At 31.9% G+C, this 26,294-nt stretch overlaps 1 protein-coding gene across 1 annotated transcript; it reads right to left on the bottom strand.

The window, feature by feature from the left end:
* Positions 1-24,921: 24,921 nt before the first annotated feature.
* On the bottom strand, positions 24,922-25,995 carry LOC143061966 (integrase/recombinase xerD homolog; the record flags this gene model as incomplete). Its single annotated transcript, XM_076233823.1, has 1 exon — positions 24,922-25,995. A coding segment is annotated over one exon (1,029 nt), but the record flags the coding sequence as incomplete, so codon positions are not given.
* Positions 25,996-26,294: the final 299 nt, after the last annotated feature.

Here is a 26,294-nt window from a genome sequence, read left to right as displayed (position 1 = left end):
TAAACATGCCTTAAAAAAAAGACAAATAGACAAATAAGAGTACACAAAACACAATATAGAAAAGTAAAGACTGAGTTTTAAGCTTTTAATTAGTCCTGTTTGATGTGGCATGCTAATAAATCATAACTTCGAATTGTAATCAATCAAACATGTGTTTATGTGAAATTTACATTTAGTTCCGATATATAGTGCAGGAAATGTTCTCATTCAATCAAATTGATCATATCAATTCATTCATACTTTTTACATCGCTTTTGTTTATAATCTTGATTTGCAATTGCATGCTATTTCGGAAGGTCTACATTATCTATTTGATTTCGGATTTCCCTTGGTTATCTAACAAAGTCATTGATGGCCAGGTTTTCAATTTAAATGTATAATTGCCATGGTCATATCTTATGTCGGGGAATTTTCGTTCCTGTTGAATGTTAACTTACTTCGCGGAGGATATTTTAGGGCGATATATTCCTTTCGCAAATATTTCAGTGTCTGTTAAATAACATTGCACATGGTACTGATTCGCGGAACATGACCCGTGCAAAGTTTTGACTGCCCTTTTCAATGTTCAAACAAAGAACAAAACCGGACGCGGACCAAACCAATATTCTATTTTCAAATACTAACTTTAATTAAGAACTGTTCACTGATCGTCTGTATATTTTTCGGCATTGAACCCAATGAAGACGAGTTCAACAACCATGATATGGGTAACATATTACTGTACAGGGCAATCATTTTGACTGTACTGAAAGTTTGTTGATATATTAAACTTTTAATTGACAACTGTTCAAATGGTTTTTGGAGGGATATTTAAAACATTACAAAAACGTTCAAGAATCTAGATTTTAAATATGAACTAAAACTAAAATAATTTAATATAATTTCGGTTGTTAAGTTTTGTGTACTGTTGTTTGTCTGTTGTCTTTCACTTTTTAGAAAGGTTTATTGTCGACATGTAAGTTTGAATGTCTTTTCCTTTGCAATACCTTATCATTTATACATTTGTGATTGATATTTTTAACTGTATCGATAGTTGGATCTACCAAGTGTACTATATGTGTCCGTTAGATATCTAATCGTGTAAAATTCGTCACATAAAGTCATTTTATATCTGTAATTACGATGTTTATAACATAATATATCACAAAAAAAGACTTCCGAGCTTAATGGTATATGGCTATTAATATATACAATATTTCCAGTTCTTGTTAAATACTGCTTTCATCACGTACAGGCTTGGCATGATAAGTAATCTTTATGGCCTAACTACGCTAATACAGGAATGCTGACGTACCCTGAAGTTCATAATTCTAATGTGTAAAGTTTTTGTTAAAAACCAATAGGTACAAATAGTATAAATTACCATTGCATGCATGCAAAACATTGTATACACCTACATTTCTATTGTCTGCTTTATCAGACATATTTCGAACTAGTTGTTATACGAATGCTTTCAATCAAAACAAGTGCACTATTCTCGATATTATATCAAATTATAAATAGAATTGTGATATCCAAACTTTATTATTTTAAATAAAGGCAACAATAGTATACCGTTATTCAAAAGTTATAAATCGATTGAGAGATAACAAATCCGGGTCACAAACTAAAACCGAGGAAACACATTAACTACAAGAAAAAAACAATGAAACAAAAGAAACACTGAAGTGCAACAAAAACACTGAAGTACATCAAAAACAAATGACAATACAACATACATAGAAACGAACTATTTGATAACAGCTGCTATATTCCTGACTTGGTACAGGACTTTTTTTTGAAAAAAATGGTACTTTTAATCTGGTTTTATGACTAGCCAAACCTCACAATATTTGTTTATAAAAAGAGATATTTATTTTTACTTTTGCTTCGAGGCTATAAACAACTAATACAAGTGTTAGGTTAAAATAGGTGTAAAACCAGGTTTAATCCACAATTTTCGCCGCAACATACCTGCACCAAGTAATGAATATAAAAGTTGTTTTCATCTCTTTTGGTTGGTTGATAAAATATAACGTTTGATTTGTCAGTATTAATGGACATCCCTTTTTTTAAAGTTGAGTTAAGTATTTTTGTTAATATGTTTTAAAATTTGGAGTCAATTACCTCACCAGGTTGATTAAGGATACACCAGTCTTTCTTATATATATTTTATCTAAAATCTTTTGTATTGTGTGTTTTTTTTTAATCCTTATTTTATTTTATTTTGTCGGAGTACCATAGTCACACTTTTGTATAATACTTGATATTCATATAAACTTTGAATAAAATTGGGAATGAAAATTGGAAATGTGTCAAAGACACAAAATCCCAACAAAAGAGTCCAAGGCCACAAATGGGAAAAATCCTGCAAACGGAGGCGTGCTATAGCTGGCACCTTAACAAAAATGTGTACTCTTCCAGTAATAATGGACGTCATACTGAGGCTATTTTATTCTTCAGCTATATAAGAATAAATTTTATTTCACAAAAAAAATCACCGTCGCAAAAATCCGAAAGCAAATGCCTAATTGTCATGATTGTTATTATTGTGTATTGCTACCTTAAGGGAAAGAATTTATGGACATTAACATTTCCGTATTATTTGGAATAAGGACATTTAGATTTTCGTATAATTTGGGATATTGACGTTTACATCTCCGTATCATTTGGAACAATGACGTTAACATTATTTAGAATAAGGAAGTTAACATTTCCGTATGATTTCGAATACGGGTGATGTAGACCAGAAAACTTTTGATTTTTATAATTTTTATCTAACTCAACTTGTTTTGTACAATTGGCAAGTATCTTTTGAATATACATAGAACGACTCAAAAAAAAACATCAAACCAACATATAGAGGTCGACATACAGTTTTCATGTGTTTTACTTAGAATCATAAAACTAAAAATGAAATCCAGTGATTATCGTTGGTTGCTGTCGTTTATATTTATCTTTTATTTATTAATCTGTCATAAACTAGGCAATTGAATTTGGATCCGTTTATTTCGATATGTCATGATCGGGATCTTTCTTTCGTGACAATACAGTATCGGTTTTGAAGTTTTCTGGTCTACATCACCCGTATTCGAAATCCTACGAAAATGTTAACTTCCTTAAGTGCTCATAGTTGAAGGCTGTGCGACGACCTTTATTAATTTCATTTCATTCTGACTTTTTTATAGTTATCTGGTGAAGCAAAATTGGTATTGTTTATGTTATTGCGATCATACCACATACATTTTTATAACTTATTAATTTCAGCTCTTTTCAAAGGTCTTGTCTGTAATCATTATCCATGCTGATTACAGATCTGCTTAAAAGTAACCTTACGAAATGAGATTTTTACAAACAAGTCTTAGATTCTTAATGATATATGTAGATCTTTATTGTATGCATTATAAGAAATGTGGCATTGTCCTTAATATGTACTTAATTCTATTCCTTTGGAATATATAATCTTGAATGAAAAGTTTTCTTTTATTAAGCCTTAAATACTAACCAAAGATATCAGACTTAAAACTTTGTAAGTCTGACACGTGTTTCGTCAACATAAGATGTATCAGTGACGCGCGAATCAAAAAGTTAAAAGACAAAATATGAAAAAAAGTACAGATATAAATAACCTAATTTAATTTTGGGGTTTAAAATCCATATGAACAACAGTTGTTATAGTAAACAACAATACGTTTATTATTCCTTACAAAACAATGTGTTAAAATAAGTTTTTACATATAATATTTTCCCTCAAAGTAAAATGATCCCATCTGTATGCTATCTATGTGTTTTCAATTGCAACTTGATAATTAATTGTAAATACATTTTTCCAATGAACGATAGGTGTCTACTGTCAAAAGTGTAGTAATTGGATATATATCCATGGAAATCTTCTTTTGATATCCGGAAAACAATAAAGATTAATTAGTTTAACACAAATAAAGTTTCCAGCTTAATGGTTTATGGGAAGTGTCCATTACTTCATGTAAACTACATCTATGATACACATATATATATATATATCTGCTAGGGTTACTGACCCAATTTTGTCAATACAACGAAACTAAAGATAATTGCAATAAAAGAATGAGGTTTAATTTGCTTTCTAATTCAAACCAGGTTTAACCCATCCATCATTTTTTTTTCAAAAAATCCTGTATTTAACCCGATAGTAACATAAGTATAGTTTTAAATAGAAAACAAACTCGTGAAATTGGATTAGCTAGGTTATTTTTTGTTTTGTTCCCTATTATAGGTTTTAAATGTAATATGTTGATCATCGTGGAAGAACGAGAATCAGTCAATGAAATGGTATACATTTATACGTTCAGGTATTTCACATCCATTTTGTTATGGTTATATTCTTTACAAAGCAAAAACATGTCAGTATTCACCTCAAAAGCTGATAAAACCTTTAAACAGACTTATTAAGAAGGGATATAGTTACGATACTGTTGCCAGGTCATATTTTGGCATTTATTTAAAAAACAGTTGTTGGCATGACACGGGTATGTCCTTCTCATATATTTTATGATGGTATGATATTAAAGCCCTAACGGGAGGTATTGTGCCTGATATTCAAATGATTAAGACATAATCTTTCAATCAGTTAAATCGAGGTCTGGAGCTAGCATGTCAGTAACTGATAGTAGTCTGTTGTTATTTATTTATTAATGTCATTTTGTTTATTTTCTTTTGTTACCTCTTCTGACACCGGACTAGGACTTCTCTTCAACTGAATTTTACTGTACGTATTTTTTATGCATTTACTTTTCTACATTGGCTAGCGGTATAGGGGGAGGGTTGAGATCTCAAAAAAACCTGTTTAACCCCGCCGCATGTTTGCGTCTGTCCCTAGTCAGGAGCCTCTGGCCGTTGTTAGTCTTGTTTGATTTTCAATTTGAGTTTCTTGTGTATAATTCGGAGTTTAGTATGACGTTAATAATCGCTGTACTAGTATAGATATTTGTTTAGGGGCCAGCTGAAGGACACCTCCAGGTGAGGGAGTTTCTCGCTGCATTGAAGACCTATTGGTGACATTTTGCTGTTGTCTGTTCTATGGTCGAGTTGTTGTCTCTTTGACACATTTCACATTTCCACTCTCAATTTTATTTGTTTCACTTTGAATTTTGACTTTCTTTTCCTTTTAATCAAGGAACACGCCTAATTCATGCGCAACCAAACTCTAGATAAGAGTTTAAATTGAAGGCCATATCAATACGGAATCAATGAAGTCGAATTATTCACTAAACGAATTATTCACTTGAATGTAAATCATCAAGTACCAATGTTTCTTAACTTTGACAACATTTCACCAAACTGGCTACTCAATGCGAACTATTATTTTACTGTTTCAATTTCAGTAATGATTTTATATCTCGCAGCTAATGGCCTTTAAACAATTTAACAAGGTGACTCTCACATGATCATCTAGCTCAAATATTGAAATTAATTCGCAAAGCTGATCACAAATATTTTGATGACCTAAATTTATCGTTAAAGTGAAATACAAAATTAAAAAGATACACACTTTCAGACTCATCAGTGACGCTCGAATCAATAAAAGTTAAAAAAAAAAAAAAAAAAATCAAAACAAACAACAAAAAAACGAGAGTTTAAGAGCATTGAGGACCAAAAATTCATAAAAGTTTTGCCAAATACAGCTTTGGTAATCTATTAGTGATGCAGAAAAGTATTTTTAAATTTTAAGTTTTGTAAATAGTAAATTCATAATTATGACCATATTAATGAAAATGTTGACTACTGGGCTGGTGATACCCTCGGGGAATAAAAACTCCACCAGCAGTGGCATCGACCCAGTGGTTGTAAAATTACTCATTATAGATACTATGTTTAACTGTTGAAGGTTCGATGATTTGATAGAAAAATAGTGACTTCTTCGAAAATATTGTAAACGCTTTTTTCTGGATTTAATTTCATCAGGAGTCATCAAACCCAGATATGTGAATGCTAAGGAAATATAAGAACCGACACAGATGGAAAAGTCAATGTCAAAAAGACATAAAATAATAACCAACTCGATCTATGGTCAACTTTGCCAGAGAGATATGTTTTTAGATAATTGTAATGTTATATGCACTATCCTCGTTAAAAGTTGAAGAGTCGTCTACACATCATCATTTAGCAGTATTAATTTTGTTTTATATCTACCCTGCTTAGACTCTCTTGATCTACACACAGTAAGTAATATTGTGACTGTAACCTCCAAATCATTTTTTTGTATTGATTAACCATCACTGTATTCAGATTTTCTTATTAAAATCATTCTGGGTTAATTGCCCGAGGCTTGGCACAAGGTTTTTTGCGTATTGATAATGTCATTACTGTATGTTAACTATAACGTCAATATTTTTATAAAGATGGCATGATTTCATTTCAAATGGTTCAGTACTCTAGTAATTACGAGTATTCTTCAATAAGGTACGTATTGTTTACTATCCCCTTAATGTGTCTTTTTATTATTCAAATGGTATCATAGAGATAACTTCTCAATTGATAGAGGAAGATGTGGTATGTATGAGTGACAATGAGAAAACTCTGCATCCATCGAACAGTAAGCAATAAAGGACCCAAAAATGAATAATGAAAGAACTTCAAACAGGAACACGAATGATCTAATCTATATAAAAGACAAGAAACGATAATATTTTTATTAACGTTAAAGTGAGCAAATAAAATTAATGCTTTCTTCCAACCGCAATAAAAAAAACATGCAATTATGAAATATATCAGACTCATACCACATATCAAACAAAAACCGAGAGGAAAACATCAAATACAAAATGTTCTTAGATGGTTTCCGAATAGATAACAGTACAAAAACCTCTTCTATGAAGAGCTTATCTGCTTTTCACACAATCACAAACAAAGGTTTTCGTACTTAATCAAAAGGGCATTCGAAAAATCTAAATATCAATTGCTTAAACTTCTACAATGCAAAGATAGCAATGCTGGAAATGTGATAAGATGGTTTCAGTTGTACGTGTTTCTCATAAACACAGTATAGGTCCGTATGGCAACGGGTTGTTCTAATTCTTATGGGCACCTATTACACATCTTGTTACTGTTTTGTTTTTGTAAATAAATAAAAGTGGCTAACCACAGTAAACATCCGTTCAGATTATATAGAGAAATACAACGATCTCGTTTAGGTTAACGACATTTTTTTCTTTTAACTTTGTACTCGTGTTTGTATGAAAGTTATAGATTTCAGTCACGTTATATATCATAATTGATTAAAAACGAAACATGTTAGGGAGTTCGTTATAACACATGACTCTTAGCATTGTCCCCGAGGGTATGACCAGCCCAGTAGTCAGCACTTCGGTGTTGACATGAATATCAATAGTGTGGTCATTTTCATAAATTTCCTGTGAACTAAACTTTGGTTTTTTTTCTAAAAACTAAGGATTTTTTTATCCCAGAAAAAGATTACCTTAGCCATTTTTGGCACAACTTTTTGGAATTTCGGATCCTCAATGCTCTTTAACTTTGAACTTGTTTGGCTTTATAACTATTTTGATCTGAGCGTCACTGATGAGTCTTATGTAGACGTAACGCGCGTCTGTCGTATTAAATTATTATCATCCTGGTACCTTTGATAACTTTATACACCACTGTTTAATGCCTTTGCTGGTGGACGTTTCGCCCCCGAGGGTATCACCGGCCCAGTAGTCAGCACTTCGGTGTTGACATGAATATCAATAATGTGGTTATTTTTATAAATTTCCTGTTTACTAAACTTTGAATTTTTCTATAAACTAAGGATTTTCTAATCCCAGGAATATATTACCTTAGCCGTATTTGGCACACCTTTTTGGAATTTTGGATCCTCAATGCTCTTCAACTTTGCACTTGTTTGGCTTGTGACTATTTTGATCTGAGCGTCACTGATGAGTCTTATGTAGACGAAACGCGCGTCTGGCGTATTAAATCATTATCATCCTGATACCTTTGATAACTTTTTACTAAACTTTGTTATACATACAAATATTTTTGCTTGGTGTTTAGTTGTAACACAAGGGATATTTATATTACCTCCCTTTTTATGATGATGTTGTTTGTAGAGCTCGTAAATACTAACGATACAAATAAGTTTACTGTTCTTTTGAATTCGTTCTCATTAATTCTGGACCCAAAGTTAACAATTAAGCATTGTAGTAAGATTGTTTTAAATGTTCTCGTTATCTGTACTAAAAATTGATTTTATTCAAAATAAACTAATATGTATAATAAACATTAACACTTACTTCTTGTTGATAATTATATTGTGTCAATTTATAAGGTCATGTTTTTGTCTTAAAATTGAGAATGGAAATGGGGAATGTGTCAAAGAGACAACAACCCGACCAAATAAAAAACAACAACAGCAGAGGGTCACCAACAGGTCTTCAATGTAGCGAGAAATTCCCGCACCCGGAGGCGTCCTTCAGCTGGTTCCTAAACAAATAATACAAGACTAACAAAGGCCAGAGGCTTAGACTGCTTTTGACGTCTTAAAACTAAATTCTTAGAATGATTATTGATTAACATTTTTTTCTTGCAGAATATGATATATTTTTTTACATGCAGTCGAAATGTGAACACGAGATTAGTAACTTCAAGTCTTAGATTGGTACTTTGTGTCTTTTGAACCTTTTTTGTTTGTTCTTGTTTAGCTTGTAATCAAAATCTGTTTTATAACCCTGTCCAACAGAAGCGGAGGGTTAGGCGTTAACAAATTTGTTCGATCCTTCCACATTCTGTATGTCCACGTCCACGGCAGTAAAACATGTTGTCGTTGTCATTGGTCTCTATATTATAATGCTAAGCATTATTTTTCGTTCATTCTTGTAGCATTTATCAGAGTGAGGCCTATTGTTATCTCTATTGAAATTGTTTCACAATTGCTCATACTTTTTATATCTTACTATACGATGTGTGTGTTGTCCAAGGCCGTGCGGTAATCTACAAATGGTTCTTATAGAGGGTTGTCTCACAGTTAAGTTCAGTAATAAAAATATAAGCCATTTTCCGACTCGAACTGAACAACAGTTGCAGGTCTATACGGAGGAAAGAGTAGATTACGATGGATAATATGTCATGTATGGACAAATTATCATACCAGTCGAATCCAAGGTGATTATTGAGATGATCATTAAACAGGGTTTATTGCAAGAACATTTTAAAATATTACATTGTTACATTTAATTTCTTGATATTTCATATTCGAGTTTATTGTAACCATAATTTTATGATTATTGAATTACCCAAAATCATGATGACGAGGAAGCTTGTGAAAGTAAGTCGCTAAGGGAAAATAAACCTTTTTTTCACTCCCTCGTTTTTTTTAATTCGAGATGCACCTTAGATTAATGAGTCTTTTTAAAATCGTATTTGGTATATTGTATTATATATTCACACAAACTTTCCTTCCTATTTTATTAATTTACCCTTTTTTTGGAGATGTTAAAATTTAATACTTGACGCAGTTTTTAATATTTCATTTATAAACCATTTTCTCGAAATGCCAAGTACTGAAGGAATATTTGAAAAACAGAATAATTTAATGTCCAATATTAGTGTAAAACTGGTTTGTTAATTGTTACACTAGGTAATCATGTAACATTCTTACTTTAAATTTTTCAAAAAAATATAAAAAAAGACTTACCATGACTGTTCCGTTAAACAACCTTATGATTGACTTGGAACTACCTGTAATATCCGATGGAGCAACTATCTAATCAACCCTTATTGATTACTAAAGCTTAAACTCAGGTACAATAAAATTACATAGCAAAAATGCATATTTTAGTAAGTAGAAAGAAAAATCATTATTAATATAAAAATTTATATAAAATGATATTATAAGAGGAAAATGTAACATTCAAATATATCACGTGACAAATTAAATGTCAGTTTAGTTGATATAATTTAAAGCAAATACACAACAAGTTCAAACTTTCAAAGAATGTATACTCTTTTCTCGTTTGAATTGTTTTACATTATCTTATCGGGGCATTTTATAGCTGACTATGCGGTATGGGCTTTGTTCATTGTTTTTTTATATACATTGCATCGCAGTAGCACAGCTTTATGTTATGTTATGTTTTGTTGTTTTTGTTTGTTTCGAGAAAAAAGAAATATTGTTTGTTTTTACAGGTACAAATGTATTTCATGCATATTGTTTTTGATAAGAAATTTTAATTTTAGTTTCTGTTCCGTTATAATTACAATTTTTTTCAAAGGATGACATCCCAAGCAATATAGGCTCGGTTATGAGGGTTTCGTGTAGGGAAAATATAACAAACTTTATTACACCAATAAGGTTATATTTGGGATATAATTAGGCTGTCACACGATACTGTTTATTTTCATTCCCTCTGCTAGAATTAGTTTATTTTGAATGAAAATATTTCTTGAAGGTGGAATTAAGTCAATTGATATCAACAATTGTTTACGTCACTTAAAGGTCACAGGTTGAGTAGAATATAACTATATGCTTTAAATGTAGCATGTTAAGAGAGATACCGTTTCACATGCAATGTTGTTGATAAAAAAAAACAGTCGTGTTGTTTTATTACCTTTTAGTGCCGTTGTGCCCTTTTAAAATTGATTATAGTTTAAACAAATGACTTTTAACAAGTACATGTCTTCTGTAACATATAGTTCAGTATCGAGTAAATGCATCATTAGAGAGTGCTAGTAACTATATTTTAATTTGTATAACATGAGGTAACTTAACCTGGTGTTATGCTAGCTTAACATCCTACTTGTAAGAAAGTCGCATTTATTCAATTATATTGACAACAATGTGTGAGTAAAAACAGACATAAATTGGGTACAGCAGTCAACAATGTGTAAAAAATATAGAGGTCTTAATTTGAAATAAGTTGTAAGCGTGCAACTCAGACCATTTAGCAACTTTTTTACATCTTATAGACACCTCAATTCATATAATAACCATAAGAGTCTTAGGATATCAGTGTTTTTGATGATTATACCTTTAGGTATAAAAATCTGTTTAACCATCCTTAGGCTGATGTAAATTACCGAATTGTAGAAGTAACGATTAGAAACAAATTCTTTCATTAAATTTTCCGGAAATAAAATTACAGCTCTTACTGTTTCAAAACCATTATTACAAGGGCATAACCCTGTGCTTTTTTTTCAAGATGAAGGTTTTGCTTTTTTCATATTTTTTCATAGATATTTTATTTCTACTTCCTTTCATATTACCTCTTGTTTCGGTTCGGTTCTATGTATTATAAGATCGAATAAGTAGAAACCCTATCCTGATGTTAAAATTAAGATATATTTAAGATGGTATGGTATGTTGAAACTTTATCTCATTGTATCAACCATTTAGATATCGTAGTTTGAATTTAGCTTTTTTTTTTTACATAGTATTAATTGAATCCTTAAACTTGACATCAATGAACCAAACTACCAAATAACCTGGAATTTTGTAAGACTAATGTATAATTGATTTAGATGGGCTAATTCAGACCAGTCGGGGTTTGTTAAATTTAAAAGTCAGGATTGGGTCTAGTCATGTCGAGAAGTGTCAAGACAGATCGGGACTGGTAGAGACTGGGTGGAGACTGTTCGAGCATTTGTCGAGAACATTTGAGACTATACCAAGATTATCCAATAATTAATGACCTTTTGAACAACGGTATACTACTGTTGCCTTTATTCATTTTTTTATTTCTGTTTTATTTGTTCTTTTTCTGTTGGTTGTTGCATTTTCAATTATTATTTTCTGGTGGTTTTTTTATAGCACACGTAGATTTCATCCTTGGTATCGCTGGTATATTCTTTTCAAAGAAAGAACATAGATATTTTGTTTTCATTGTGATGTATATAGGGGTTGTTTATCGATCACGAGTGTCTCGCTTAGTTGAATATCATGGATTGTATCATCTGTACCTTTTATATCTACATTACTTTGTAACTTGGATGTAATCGTCAAGAGTGCAAAAGTGTTGTTTTTTTCAACGGTTATTGCTACTTGTCCTTTTGCGTAAATTTTCTTTGTTGTGTCCGTTATGACGTTGACAAATATTGAAAATATTGTTTAGTACGGTGTTGTGTCTATGTTAGATGTAAAAAAGAAATTAAAAACAACCATTGTCTTTTGCTATTTCCGGCATCAGCGAGGAAAAAACTAACAAATCAAAACTATTTATATCCCATTCCAATGCCTGGATAATATAATTGTTCTAAACATTGATATATAACCTTGTGCTATGTTAAGAACTCACATTCATATATTAATGGTTAAAACGGACAATCGGGAAATTTCTGAAAAATAGACGTAAATAATCTTTCAGTTTTAAAGACCTTTGATACAAATAAAATAATAAAAATAATGAGAAATGATCAATCTCGTCACTTCTGCATTCAAACATCTAATTTTGTTTTTAAAATACACATTTTCTTTCTGTCTCAATGTCAAGCATGATATCGTACTCTCAGAAAAACGCGTATACATGTGTGTGAATGAATTAAACTTTTTATAAATTTCGGGAGTACGAAGCCGTTTTCAAATTTTTCTCAACCAAGCCTTAAGCATAAACTCTTATATGACACTCTACAGAGGAAATTATATTTCTTCAATAGTATGTTTTTGATGTTTCCTTCCAACTCGATTCGGGCATTACTGCCGAATCTTATATAGTCAAAATACACGTCTTTCATACTAAAACGTATGCCTTTATGAGTTTTATAAACCTTTTATCTTTGGTGGGTTTGTTTTTACAGCTAATTGGCATATGAAAATGTCAGTGAACGTTGCGTCTCCGATGGTATCACAAGTTTCAGTAGATATCACTTTTGTTGACATGAACTATCTTTTAAATGTTCGAAATTTAACCATGATAGAGAAAAAATTTTGAAACCATATTATCTATATAGACCAAACATATTGAAATTTCATGATTTGATGAATACTAGAAACACCAGTATGTTGAATCATTTGTGCAAACTTATCAAACTGATTAATACACAGCTGGACTCTTAGGGGAAACATTGTTTCATATTTTTTTTTATATAATATTGTATACATGCATAATGTGTTTTTATTTTACATGTAGCTGGAAATATTTTTCCAGTTGTAGATCATACATTTGTATTAATTCTGACTATATGTTATATTATTAATGTTTATAATATCTCTGTACCATGGATTTTGGTTTATGAGAATAAAGATATATATATGGATACGGAAATTGTCTGTAACTTTACGGTTTATGAATTAAATGTAAGGTCATTCAAACCGTTACGTTTTTCTATTGAAAGTCTAAGATTGTCTCGAACATTATTGTCACAGCTTTTTGGGAACAACCCATCTTGATTTTTGTATCCGTATTTGATATGACCTTCTAACTATTTGTTTGAGTTCGAGCGCCACTGAATCGGACTCTTATGTGAACAAAACGCTCGTCTAGCGTACCATACTATATGCCTGATGTCTTTGACGAGTTTTATCTATTATGTGTCTGTTTGTGTATTTATAAATAAGCAAAACTTTCTTTTTTATATAAATGACAATTAACCCTGGAAATGTTGACGAAAAGGAAATAGCCCAAAGATTGTAATAACAGAATTTAAGCTTGTGAACTGGACTGAGGAACTAGATAAGAGTTGTACTGAAGTAGCACTCTTCTGTCTGTCACACAATCGTGGTTAAACAGGTAAAGTCTGAATATAAACAAAAACTTTATAATTGTTTAAGTGAATATATCAATCAAAATCCAAAGGAATTTAAATCACTTAAGAATAAAACAGAAAAAGATGAAATACCAGAGGTATTAAAAGATGAAGAAGTTTTAATAAAACATTTTCAAGATCAAGGTAAACCTTCATCTATAAATAATGCTATTATGATATTTCAAATCAAATCAAATCAAATATTTCATTGTCGTATAAACTTTACAGTTTGTGACCAACACAATAAACATATATACAAACATATCAAACATATACAATAAAAACAGCATCAAAATTTATAACAACAATCAAGCTGTTAAGAGTTAATTGTCCTCGGTTCTAATGACTTTTTCAAGAAGGATCCTAACTTATTTGTTTGTAGAGGAGTTGATGGATTTAGTAAATAATGATTTTTTTTCTTCTTCAGTTAAATTTTTGAAGTTATTTTTTTCAGTACATATGTGTTGAAAAAAGTTATTTCTCAGAGTTTTATTATAATCACAATAGAGTAAAAAATGTTTCTCATCCTCTAGTATTTTCCATTTATGGCAAAGTCGTTCCTTTATTGTGATTTTAAAATATCTCCCCTTTTCAATCAAAAGGGAGTGATAACTTATTCTATATTTAGTGATTAATCTCCCCTTACCTGAAAATTAGATGTATTTAGATAAGATTCTAGTTTGTAATCTTTTTAGAGGTTTTGTCTGTAAAATCAAGTTGATTAATTGGTTTTCCTGAAGATAATGCTCTGTTTTTGGCTCTATGAAAAGAAATATATGTATCTAAATATGTTACTTCTGAATTATAGTTCATAATTGGTTTTACTAAAGAATCAAAAAGATTATTTGCTTCTTTTACAGGTAGATTATTCAATAACTTAGTATAGGATTTTATTGCAAAAAATACTTTTTTTTGCCTTTTTGTCAGCTCTAAAGTACTTTGTGATAAATTTCCATTACATTTTATCAACATTCTCAAAAACGAATATTCTGTTACACTCTAGTATGGCTTTATTCTCATAGTAAATATGTGATGTTTCATTATTATGTTTTGACTGACTAAAAATCATGAATCTAGTTTTGTTTGTATTCAAAGAGAGTTGTCATTTGTTGCAATATAATTTAACATTATTTCAACTGTTTTGAAGACCCTCTTTTGATTCTGACTGGATTAAAAGATCATCCCACCTTACTATTTATAAGCTTAAGGGGACTTGAATCATTTCCCTCAAAAAATTTTACAATATCATTTATAAAGACATTAAATAAAGTGGGCCTTAGTGTGTCTCCTTGTTTAACACCTCTAGCAATATTAAAATATTCTGATACATAATCTTTATATTTCAAAGATGATTTAGTATTTAAGTATTGTTGTTTTATAACTCTGTAAAAAGACCTGCCAACTCCCATTTTCCATAATTTATAAAGTAAAGCAGTTCTCCATAATGAATCAAAAGCCTTTTTCATATCTATGAAGCAGGCATAATTTTTTTTTCTCTTTATGTAAATATTTATTAATCAAGGACTTCAATAGAAAGATGCTATCAGCTGTTCTGTGATTTTCTCTGAAACCAAACTGACAATCACTTAATTGTTTGTCAACAATCTTGATTAGCCTATTATTCAATATGGCATTAAAAAATTTTGGTAGATACTTATAAGAGAAATTCCTCTGTAATTATTAGGGTCTAACTTGTCACCTTTTTTTATGTAAAGGGATCATGAACGATAATTTCCAAGAATCTGGATAATTACCTGTTTTTAAAATCAAATTAAAAACTTTTACAATAGAATTAATTATCACAGGTTGTGAGTGTTTGCGTATTTCATTCACAATTCTATCTGGACCTGCTGATTTGTTTACTTTAGGGTTTGAAATTACCAGTTTTACCTCAGCAAATGTAATTGGTGCATCAGTTTCCATATTTAATTCAATAAAATCTTCTAGAATGTTTAGTTCACGTTCCAGTTCATTTACAAAGGATTTATTATATGAGGCTGGTGTACCCTGATCCTGAAAATGTTTTATGATTTTATTTTCATTCATTAAAATTTCAGGAATATCTTTTTCAATATTTGGTTTCTTTTTTATTGCCTTTAGAACATTCCAGTATTCTTTTGGATTATTTTTAAAATTATCCGAAAGTGATTTATAAAGTTTTTGGTGATATTCATTTTTTTCTGTTTAATCATTTTTTTTTTTTTTTTTTAGTTTTTTTACATAATTCAAAATATTTAGGTTTTAAACTTTTGTCATTTAAGTTATCCTTGATTTTATTTTGTTATGATATTGTAATTATTATATTTATTTATGTTGGCGTAATTGTGTTGTGTGGCCTGATAGTTGTTTACAAAATAATCTTATAACTGTGCAGTTTAGAAATCACTGGAACAATCACAAAATGATTGAAACTTTCCATTTGACTTACATAATGATTCCAAAATGATCTTAATAAAAGATGCGTTGTAACATTCTAGGACGTTCCATTTCTAGAGTCTTCTAGAAATTTCCGTGACAACTATATATATACAGACACTTAAGTTAAACTCTCAGACTTAGACATCGATGGACATTAGTATTCACAGCATTTGGATTGACACTTTTATTCTTCAAACAACATCAAACTGGATTGTGACCTTAGTAGTGTACGTAATATTCAGATTAGATTCCGAGAAGATTTTCGGATACAGATAAAGATAAAAGATTGGACTCATATTTTGACAGTCAAGTTGACAGTAATATTTGTGTAATACTTCTTGTAAACTTTTGTATAATAAATCTTGTTAAATTGATTTGTGTCTTTTGTTGGCTACAATTAAAAGGCGATTTCTGGCCGTAACAGAAATTGGGGGCTCGTCCGGGATAAAAAAAAATATATTATTCAAAATTTGTTCAGTATTTTATTATAACTAGCCAACAAAATGACATTTGATGCTGGTAAATTTTTGAAAACGCCAGACCTGGATGGGTTTGATAATTTAAAGAAAGATGAACTAGTGTGCCAGCTAAACATCTGAAATCAGATTTTAAAGTATCTATGAGAAAACAAATTATAAAATATTTGGTTATAGACAAATTAGTTGACGCAGAAATTTTAGGTGAAGAGGCTCTTGAACTTAAGGTCGAAAATATTCACGCCTTTAAATTAAAACAGCTTGAATTAGAATATGAACTCAAATTAAAAGAACTGGAAATGAAAGAGATGGAGAAAAGAAAAGAAGATGAACTTAAATTAAAACAGGCATATGGATAAAAATGGATGAATTTAAATTAAAAGAACTTGAAATGAAGTTAAAAGAACTTGAAATGAAGGAAAGGCTAGAGATGGAGAACATGAAAATTGAAATTGTCAAAAAAGAAAGCAACACTAAAGTCCAGCCGAAATCAGAATATTTTGATGCAGCAAAAAAATATACGTTTGGTTCCTAGATTTTGTGAAAAAAAACAGTCGATAAATATTTTCCTTAGTTTGAGAAAATTGCTCATAATTTGAATTGCCAAAGCCATATTGGACTACAATGCTACTAAGTGTTGTTGGGGGTAAGGCCGCTGAAATATACTCCGCACTTCCATCAGAAAAAAGTTCCGATTATGACACGGTGAAACAGGAAGTTTTGAAAGCTTATGAGCTAGTACCAGAAGCATATAGACAGAAATTTAGATCTTATAAAAAGTTTGATTCACAAACCAATGTTGAATTTGCTCGGGAAAAAGAAGATCTATTTGATAAATAGCTTACGTCAAAGAAAACGATAACAATTTTGATAACCTAAGACAAGTGATGTTATTAGAAGAGTTGAAACAATATGTTCATTTAGACTTAAAAACACATTTAGACGGCAAAACTGTTGAGACAATACAGATATTTTTATCTATAATTTTACGTGTCCCCGTCTTTCCACCAACAATACAGTAAGGTCCACATTTAATGGTCGCACATTTTCTCTAAATTTTGAAACTGATATTACTTGAAAAACAAACAGTATTATTTATTTACTCACATGAAACAAACCGGGATGCGGTATTCAGTACGTAGGTGAAACTGGGCGATATTTATCTAAACGCACGCAAGAACACCTGTATCGTTTTAAAAGACCCAATAAATTCAAAAGTATCATTTATCAACATCTTAAGAAGCACAGTCATCCTATTAAATATTTAACAGTTCAACCTTTAGAAGTAGTAAATAAGCAGCCTGGTGAATCTCATTCCAAGTTTGTACGATCACGAAAAATAAATGAATTAAATTGGATTAAAAAATTACAGACAGTCTACCCTCTCGGTCTTAATGATAATATCATGGGAATTGGCAATATATCAAGAACCGATTCTGTTAACATTTTGGATATAGTTTCTAAAACTGTTCGTAAAAATCGTTCTCATGGACGCAGAAAAAATCGCAATCAAAGAAAATTTCGGACCAACCATACAAATATTTCGGACCTAATTTCCATTTCAAAAAACAACGGCAGACATTATCTGTTAACCAAGCTTTGTTCTTTACCTATAAATAAATTAAATAAAATTTTAGAGGATTGCAACACAATTTCTTATTACAGTCCTAAGTATGAAATTGTCCAAATTGTAATGGCATATTGTTATTCTAAACTGTTTCCAAAAATTGATCGCCCTGAAGATCATAAAAAACATTTTATTAAAATAAAGTATGTCAATAAAGGTTTTGATTTTGTAAATATTGCCGGTATTTTTAACGACCATTCTGTTAAAGACCAAATTCCTGGATATTTTGATAATACTGAACTCCCTCTCATTTGTTATATTTACAAGAAATCTACCCGAAAATATGTGTTTAATTATAGCCAATTGTGTAAAGATGTAAATATCACTAAAAATACACCTACGTCGTGTAATTGCAGTAATTCAGAATACACCTATGGACCAATTTCCCAAGTTATAACAGGAGACCTTAACATCGTTCGCGACCGAGAGTTAAAATCATTCCTCAGTAAAGGACCTAAATATCGTCCCCCGTCAACTATTAACTGGAATGAGTGTCGTAATATCATCAACGATTCACTCCGCGCCTACTGTTTGAAATGGGTAAAACGGGAAAAAGCTGACAAAAAATCTTTGGACTCTTTTTTTAATTCAGTAATGAAGATAGTTGATATTCGAATACAACATTTTAAAGAACATTTTACCCTCAACAAAAACTATAAAAACCCTATTTCGCGTATCAAAAATAAACTAACAGAACTAGCCAAGGAATTTGTTTTTGTCCCGGCTGATAAAGCTGCTAATAATATCATTATTGTTTGACGTAAATTTTATATAGAGGTTCTGCAAAAGGAAATCACGAATTCACCAACATTCCAACTGACTTCATTTTCAGAAAACGACATCTGTAACAAACATAAACTTTTAGCTACTTCTTTACAAGCAGAACCAAACACAATGAAAGTCCCAACTATGTACTGGCTTCCGAAGCTGCACAAAAAACCTTACAAATATAGATTTATTTCATCTTCCAGCCATTGTTCAACTACTAAATTGTCTGTTTTACTTACTAGTACACTTGGTACAATAAAAAACCTGATAATAAATTGTTCAAATAAGGCCTTTGAAAATAGTGGAATTAATTACTTTTGGAGTGTCAAAAACTCGTTGGAAGTACTTGATAAATTGCATGCATATATTGGTGATTTTGAATCTGTTCAAAGTTTTGATTTTTCTACCCTATATACCACTTTGCCTCATATTCTTATTAAGAAAAAATTCACATCCCTAATTAACTGGGCATTTAAAAAGTCGGAATGCGAGTACATATGTTCAAACTCTTTTAGATCATTTTTTAGTAGCAATTAACAAAAGAACTATGTCAATTGGACATGCTTTGATACTATTTATGCACTTGAATTTTTACTTGATAACATTTTTGTTCGCTTTGGAGATTCCGTATATCGTCAAGTTATTGGAATTCCAATGGGGACTAACTGTGCACCACTTATTGCGGACCTGTTTTTGTATTGTTATGAGTTACAATTTATGACTAAAATTAGCAAAGACCCATCAAAACAACATTTGATACAAAAATTTAACAATACTTTTAGATATTTGGATGATATATTGGCTCTAAATAATGACGACTTCAGTATGTATACTAAAGAAATTTATCCTGTAGAACTTACTTTAAATAAAGCTAATGATAACAATGACCACTGCCCTTTCCTCGATCTTGATATCTATATCATAAACGGGAAGCTTAATACAAAAATTTATGATAAAAGAGATGATTTTTCATTTCCTATTGTTAATTATCCATTTTTAGATGGTGACGTTCCCTTGTCACCATCTTATGGTGTTTATATATCTCAACTTGTACGATTCGCTCGTGTATGTAACAATGTATTAGATTTTAGCGAGAGAAATTTATGTATTACTGAAAAATTATTACACCAGGGTTTTCGATATCACAAACTGGTCAAAACATTTACTAAATTTTATCACCGGTATAAGGAAATTATTCGTAAATATAACTCAACATGCAGACATCTTATACGTTCAGGTATTTCACATCCAAAATTTTATGGAAATATTCTTTATAAAGCACAAAAATGTCAGTATTCTCCTCAGAAACTAACAAAACCTTTAAATAGACTTATTAAAAGGGGATATAGTTACGATACTGTTGTCAGGTCATTAAAGATTGCATATTTTGGCTTTAACATTGATTCACTGATAGGGTCTTTGCATCGGAACTAAACACATTTATTTCTAAAAAAACAGTTGTTGGCATGACACGGGTTATGTTCTTCTCATATATTTTATGATAGTATGATACTAAACCCCTAACGGGAGGGATTGTACCTGATATTCATATGATGAAGACATAATCTTTCAATCAGTTTAATTGAGGTCTGGAGCTGGCATGTCAGTTAACTGCTAGTAGTCTGTTGTTATTTATGTATTATTGTCATTTTATTTATTTTCTTTTGTTACATCTTTTGACATCAGACTCGGACTTCTCTTGAACTGAATTTTAATGTGCGTATTGTTATTCTTTTACTTTTCTACATTGGCTAGAGGTATAGGGGGAGGGTTGAGATCTCATAAACATGTTTAACCCCGCCGCAATTTTGCGCCTGTCCCAAGTCAGGAGCCTCTGGCCTTTGTTAGTCTTGTATGATTTTAAATTTTAGTTTCTTGTGTATAATTCGGAGTTTAGTATGACGTCCATTATCACTGTACTATTATGCATATTTTAGGGGCCAGCTGAAGGACACCTACGGGTGCGGGAATTCTCGCTACATTGAAGACCCATTGGTTGCCTTCGGCTGTTGTTTGCTCTATGGTCGGGTGGTTGTCGCTTTGACATATTCACCATTTCCTTTCTCAATTTTATTTATATCCTTTCACATAAAAGAAGTTTCAAGGGTCAAAATGTTAGTACCTCCAGTGGAAATGACAAAAATCAAGGCACTGAGCGTACTGATAGTAAGCCTGTTGCACAATATAAGGGTCAGGCCAGTTATAATATGTCTAGTCCAAAAATTGATACTTTTGAGCTTATTGTAAGAAGAATGGTCACCTGATGGCTGATTGTTTTAGACTCCAGAGGGAGAATGAACGAGATAATAAGCTGAAGTCCAGTGTTTGTACACACCTTTTATTACCAGTACGTTGGAATGTCCTGCGAGCCGGGCTTTAAGTCCAGTTTTTGTGATCACATAGAGGAATATAAACCCTTTATGTCTGATGGGTTTGTTTCTATTGTTGATGATTCTACTCTTCAGCCTATTACGATTTTACGGGACACTGGAGCTTATCAGTCTTTATTGTTAGAAGGTGTGTTGCCTTTGTCCGAGAAGACTTATGTTGGTGCCTCCGTTTTGTTACAAGGTGTAGAGTTAGGTTGTATAGATGTTCCTCTCCATCGTATTTATCTGAAGTCAGATTTGATAACTGAACCAGTTATTGTGGGTGTTCGTCCTGATCTCCCTGTTGAGGGTGTTACATTATTGCTAGGAAATGATCTAGCTAGGAACAAAGTGGTTGCTGAACCAATTGTTACCAGTGAACCGGTTGTTTGGTGTTAAATCACCTGAAGATGCTGCTGAATTGTTTCCAGCTTGTGTTGTTACTAAGGCGATGGCTAGAAAACAACAAGATGAGGATTTGCAAGAAGACCACTTTCATTACATGGACCTTTCTGACACTTTTCTAGCCGACATTGAAGGTCCTGGTAGCTCAGAAAAGGCCCTAATAATATCACCTAGTGTCAACAAGAATGTAATTATGCCATGGCCAGGCGTAAACAGCCGTTCATTAGACCGAGAGAATTTATTCGAGGAACAAAATAAAGACCCTGAGGTTCTTCAGCTCTGCAAGAGGGCTCACAAAGTGGCTGAATGCTATTACCATCAGGATGGCATTTTAATGAGGAAGTGGAGGCCTCCTGATGCCACCCCAGAGGAGGAATGGAGAGTGGTATACCAAGTGGTGGTGCCTAAAGTTTATAGGCAAGAAATTATTGGTCTTGTCTATGACACCCCCTTAGCTGGACACTTAGGTATAAGAGAGACTTGCTTTAAGATATTGCAGCATTTCTACTGGCCAAGACTTAGAAATGATGTCGCAGAATACTACAAATCATGCCATATATGCCAGGCTGTTAGTAAGCCTAATCAGACAATACCACCAGCAATACTTCTGGCTGCCTATTCCAGCCTTTGACGAACCTTTCATCAGAGTACTAATTGACTGCGTTGGACCATTATCAAAGACCAAGACTGGAAATGCCTATTTATTGACGATCATGTGTACCTCTACTCGCTTTCCTGAGGCTATCACTATTGCGCTAAGAAATATCAAGACACCTATTATTGTCAAAGCTCTTATCAAATTTTTCACGTTAGTAGGACTTCCTAGGTCTATACAGTCCGACCAGGGATCAACTTTCATGTCAGGTTTATTTCAGCAAGTCGTGTACCAGTTAGGGATTGCTCAGTATAGATCAATTGCGTACCATCCAGAATCTCAAGGTGCCGTAGAACGTTTTCATCAAACATTGAAGAACATGATTAGAACTTTTTTGTTTTCAATTTGACAGAGACTGGGATGATGGAGTTTAATTTCTACTTTTTGCAGTTCGAGAGGCTGTTCAAGAATCCCTTGGATTTAGTCCCTTTGAGTTAGTATTTGGCCATACTGTAAGGGGACCGTTAAAATTGATTAAGGAAAAGTGGCTTACTGAACAGACTGACTTGAATCTTTTAGACTATGTATCTAGATTTAAAGACAAATTGTATACTGCTTGTCAAATTGCTCAGAAAAACTTTAAAAATGTACAGAACAAGATGAAAATATGGTATGATAAAGATGCCAGGGACAGAGTTTTTTAGCCTGGTGATAAGGTACTTGTATTCTTGCCAATCCCTGGACATCCTTTACAGGCTAAATATGGTGGTCCTTATACAATAGAGAGTAAAATTAATGATTTGAATTATATTGTAAAAACTCCAGGTCGACGCAAACAAAATAGAGTGTGTCATATTAATATGTTAAAACCATATTTTGAGCGTAATAATGAATGTGAGAGTAAACCAGTTGCCACTTTAGGAATGGTTAAATGTGAGAACAATCATGACAAACCAGATGTAACTGAACTACCTTTTAGTTCTAAAACTATGGAAGAGACAATTATATTAAAAAATTCAGAAATTTTGTCAATTTTAGATTCAAACTTGCACATCTGTCTTTTGATCGTAGAGATAATATAAAAGCTTTAGTATTTTCTTTTAAAAATCTTTTTCCAGATGTGCCAAACAAAACCACTGCTGTTTGTCATGATGTTGTTGTAGGAGATGCTTCCCCAATTAAGCAACATCCTTACCGGCTCAATCCACTAAAACTTGAAGTTATGAGAAAAAAATGAAATATATGCTTGACAATGATATTATTGAGCCGAGTAACAGTGAATGGAGCTCACCTTGTCTCCTTGTGCCAAAACCAGATAAAACCTTTCGTTTCGTGACTGATTTCAGAAAAGTAAATTCAGTTTCAAAATATGATTCCTATCCGATTCCAAGGATAGACGATTGTATTGACAACATTGGTCAAGCAAAATTTGTGAGTAAATTTGATTTGTTGAAAGGTTATTGGCAAGTTCCATTGACACAGAGAGCTCGTGAAATATTAGCTTTTGTTACACCAGATGGCTTATTCAATATACTGTAATGCCGTTTGGCATGAAAAGTGCTCCAGCTACATTTCAAAGAATGATCAAAAATGTTTTAAAAGATTTAGACTGTTGTTATGCTTATATTGATGATCTCATTGTATGTAGTGATAGTTGGGAACAGCATTTAAAACATTTGTACGATGCTTTTGATAGATTGTCACAATCGAATTTGACTGTAAATTTTGGTACAAGTGAATTTTGCCAGGCCACTGTTGATTATTTAGGGCATACAGTTGGTCAAGGTCAAGTGAAACTTATTATGGCAAAAGTAGATGCCATTACCAAATTTCCTCCTCCTACAAATAGAAAACAACTTACGAGATATTTAGGCATGATTGGGTTTTACAGGAAATTCTGTTCAAATTTTGCTACTGTTGTTCAACCATTGAAAGATTCTTAATTTATCTGGAGTGAAAATTGTCAAAATGCTTTTGAAAATAGCAAATCACTTTTGATTAATAGTCCAGTTCTGATTACTCCAGACTTTGAAAAACACTTTTTATTTTCTACCTCATTTCATTCGTACTAAAATAAATATTTTCTGATCTAACTAAAATAAACAACAAACAAGAAATAAGGTTGTGCGTTCGTTACAAAGATCGCATAAATTTTATATAATCAACGAGTCAAACAAAATAACAATACAGATCAAACATATGTATAAATGTCACCATGTTATATCATTACATAAGCACCAAATGTACAAAGCTATTTTTAGATGGAGGGGTGGGAGGGAAAACTAACGCAATCTGGAATATATAATAACACGTCCTTTCTAACTTTGTAACAAACGTCGCATTAATCAAACAGACCCACACACATTCCTTATATACCCTCAACCGAAACCGTCCGTGCAAACACTTAACCCGGGAAAATATACACAGTAAGGAGAAACCCCCTTAATGATATAACGGAACGCAAAGAAATAGATTTATTTTCTACCTCATTTCATTCGTACTAAAATAAATATTTTCTGATCTAACTAAAATAAACAACAAACAAGAAATAAGGTGAACTTGTGCGTTCGTTACAAAGATCGCATAGCAAAGGGGGTTATAAGAAAAAGGGGAAAATTATAAACCCAAATTTAAGGATACCAAAAGCTTTTGTTCAATGCTATCTTTGATATAGCCGTCCTTAGCTCTGTCCGTAGCCCAACGCCAATGAACTTTGAGGAAGCGATCAGGAACCTTGTTATTAGCAGCTGCCGAAACTCCGCCACTTCTAAGACTGTGAAGGGCGTAAAGAGAACTATCCAAACCTATGTCTTTAAGTGCTGACCGTAAAATCTCCCTACATCTGGTATAAGAAAGGGACTTAGACTTATTAGTAGCTTTGTACTCGCCAGATATTTTCTTTAAGTTAATGGCAGTAAAGAGAAACTCGTCGGATTTTTCTATAATACCTGCTAACGCAATATATTTTCTTAACCAGAAAACGGGACAAAGCTCGTTGCGTGTTTTCGCAATAACAACTGAATTACCTCTCCTGTATAAATCTGTTTTACTTTTTGGAATTTTAATCTCCAAAAAATTTGATTGAAAATCCAGATCGCACATCCGAATATTTGCTAGTTCACTAAATCTTAAAAAACCAGAAAACCCTAGAAGACACAAGACACAAGTGCGCAAAAATAATAAATTATGCTTATCTATCGTATAGTGTCGAACTAATTTTAACAAAATATCTTTGGTAATAGGCTCCTTTTTGTTCAAAGGTTTGCCCAACGTCCGTTTTCCGCCTTCCAGAATAAGTGTGAGAAAATCATCTAAACAAGGATTAATGTTAAGGGAAATCTTATGCTGCCAGTTAATAGAGTAAAAATAGGCTTCCAAAACTGAAACGGAAACTTTTTGTTGTATAAGTCCTCCTAAAAACAATGCAACTGAAGACACCGATGCTGGTAAATAAGAAAAATAGTTCTGAATACACCATTTTCGGAATTTTTCAAAATATAAGTCATACTTTTTGTTCGTTGCGGTAGCTCTAGCGTTTTTAACTATGGCAGGAAGAGCGTGTACGGATCCAGACAAATAAGGATGAAACTTGTATTTTTCCAGGTCTTTCCAGTGGCTAACCAAGCGTGTAGAATCTGTAAAAAATTATCAGCATAATAAATGATACGGGCATATGAAAGTTAACCATAAGGGAATATGATATAAATATGTACATGTATTCGTAATTATACAAAAGAACAACAAAGTATAAACAAGATAGCTCAAAGCAAAAATGTGAAATTGTGCATAAATTGTAAATATATAAGAGTGCAAAGCTCAATAGGAGTAAAGCTCTCCTGTAACATTCCGTTAATTACAAAAAACAATAGAGAGTGCAGTCCTCTCTTATATATATAGGGAGCACAGTTCTCCACAAAAAGTAAATATTTCGTGTCAACAAACAT

The sequence above is a fragment of the Mytilus galloprovincialis genome, chromosome 2 (assembly GCF_965363235.1).
Source record: "Mytilus galloprovincialis chromosome 2, xbMytGall1.hap1.1, whole genome shotgun sequence".
NCBI lineage: Eukaryota > Metazoa > Mollusca > Bivalvia > Mytilida > Mytilidae > Mytilus > Mytilus galloprovincialis.
The sequence above is the reverse complement of the archived record's forward strand: the minus strand, read 5'-3'. Positions and strand labels throughout refer to the sequence as shown.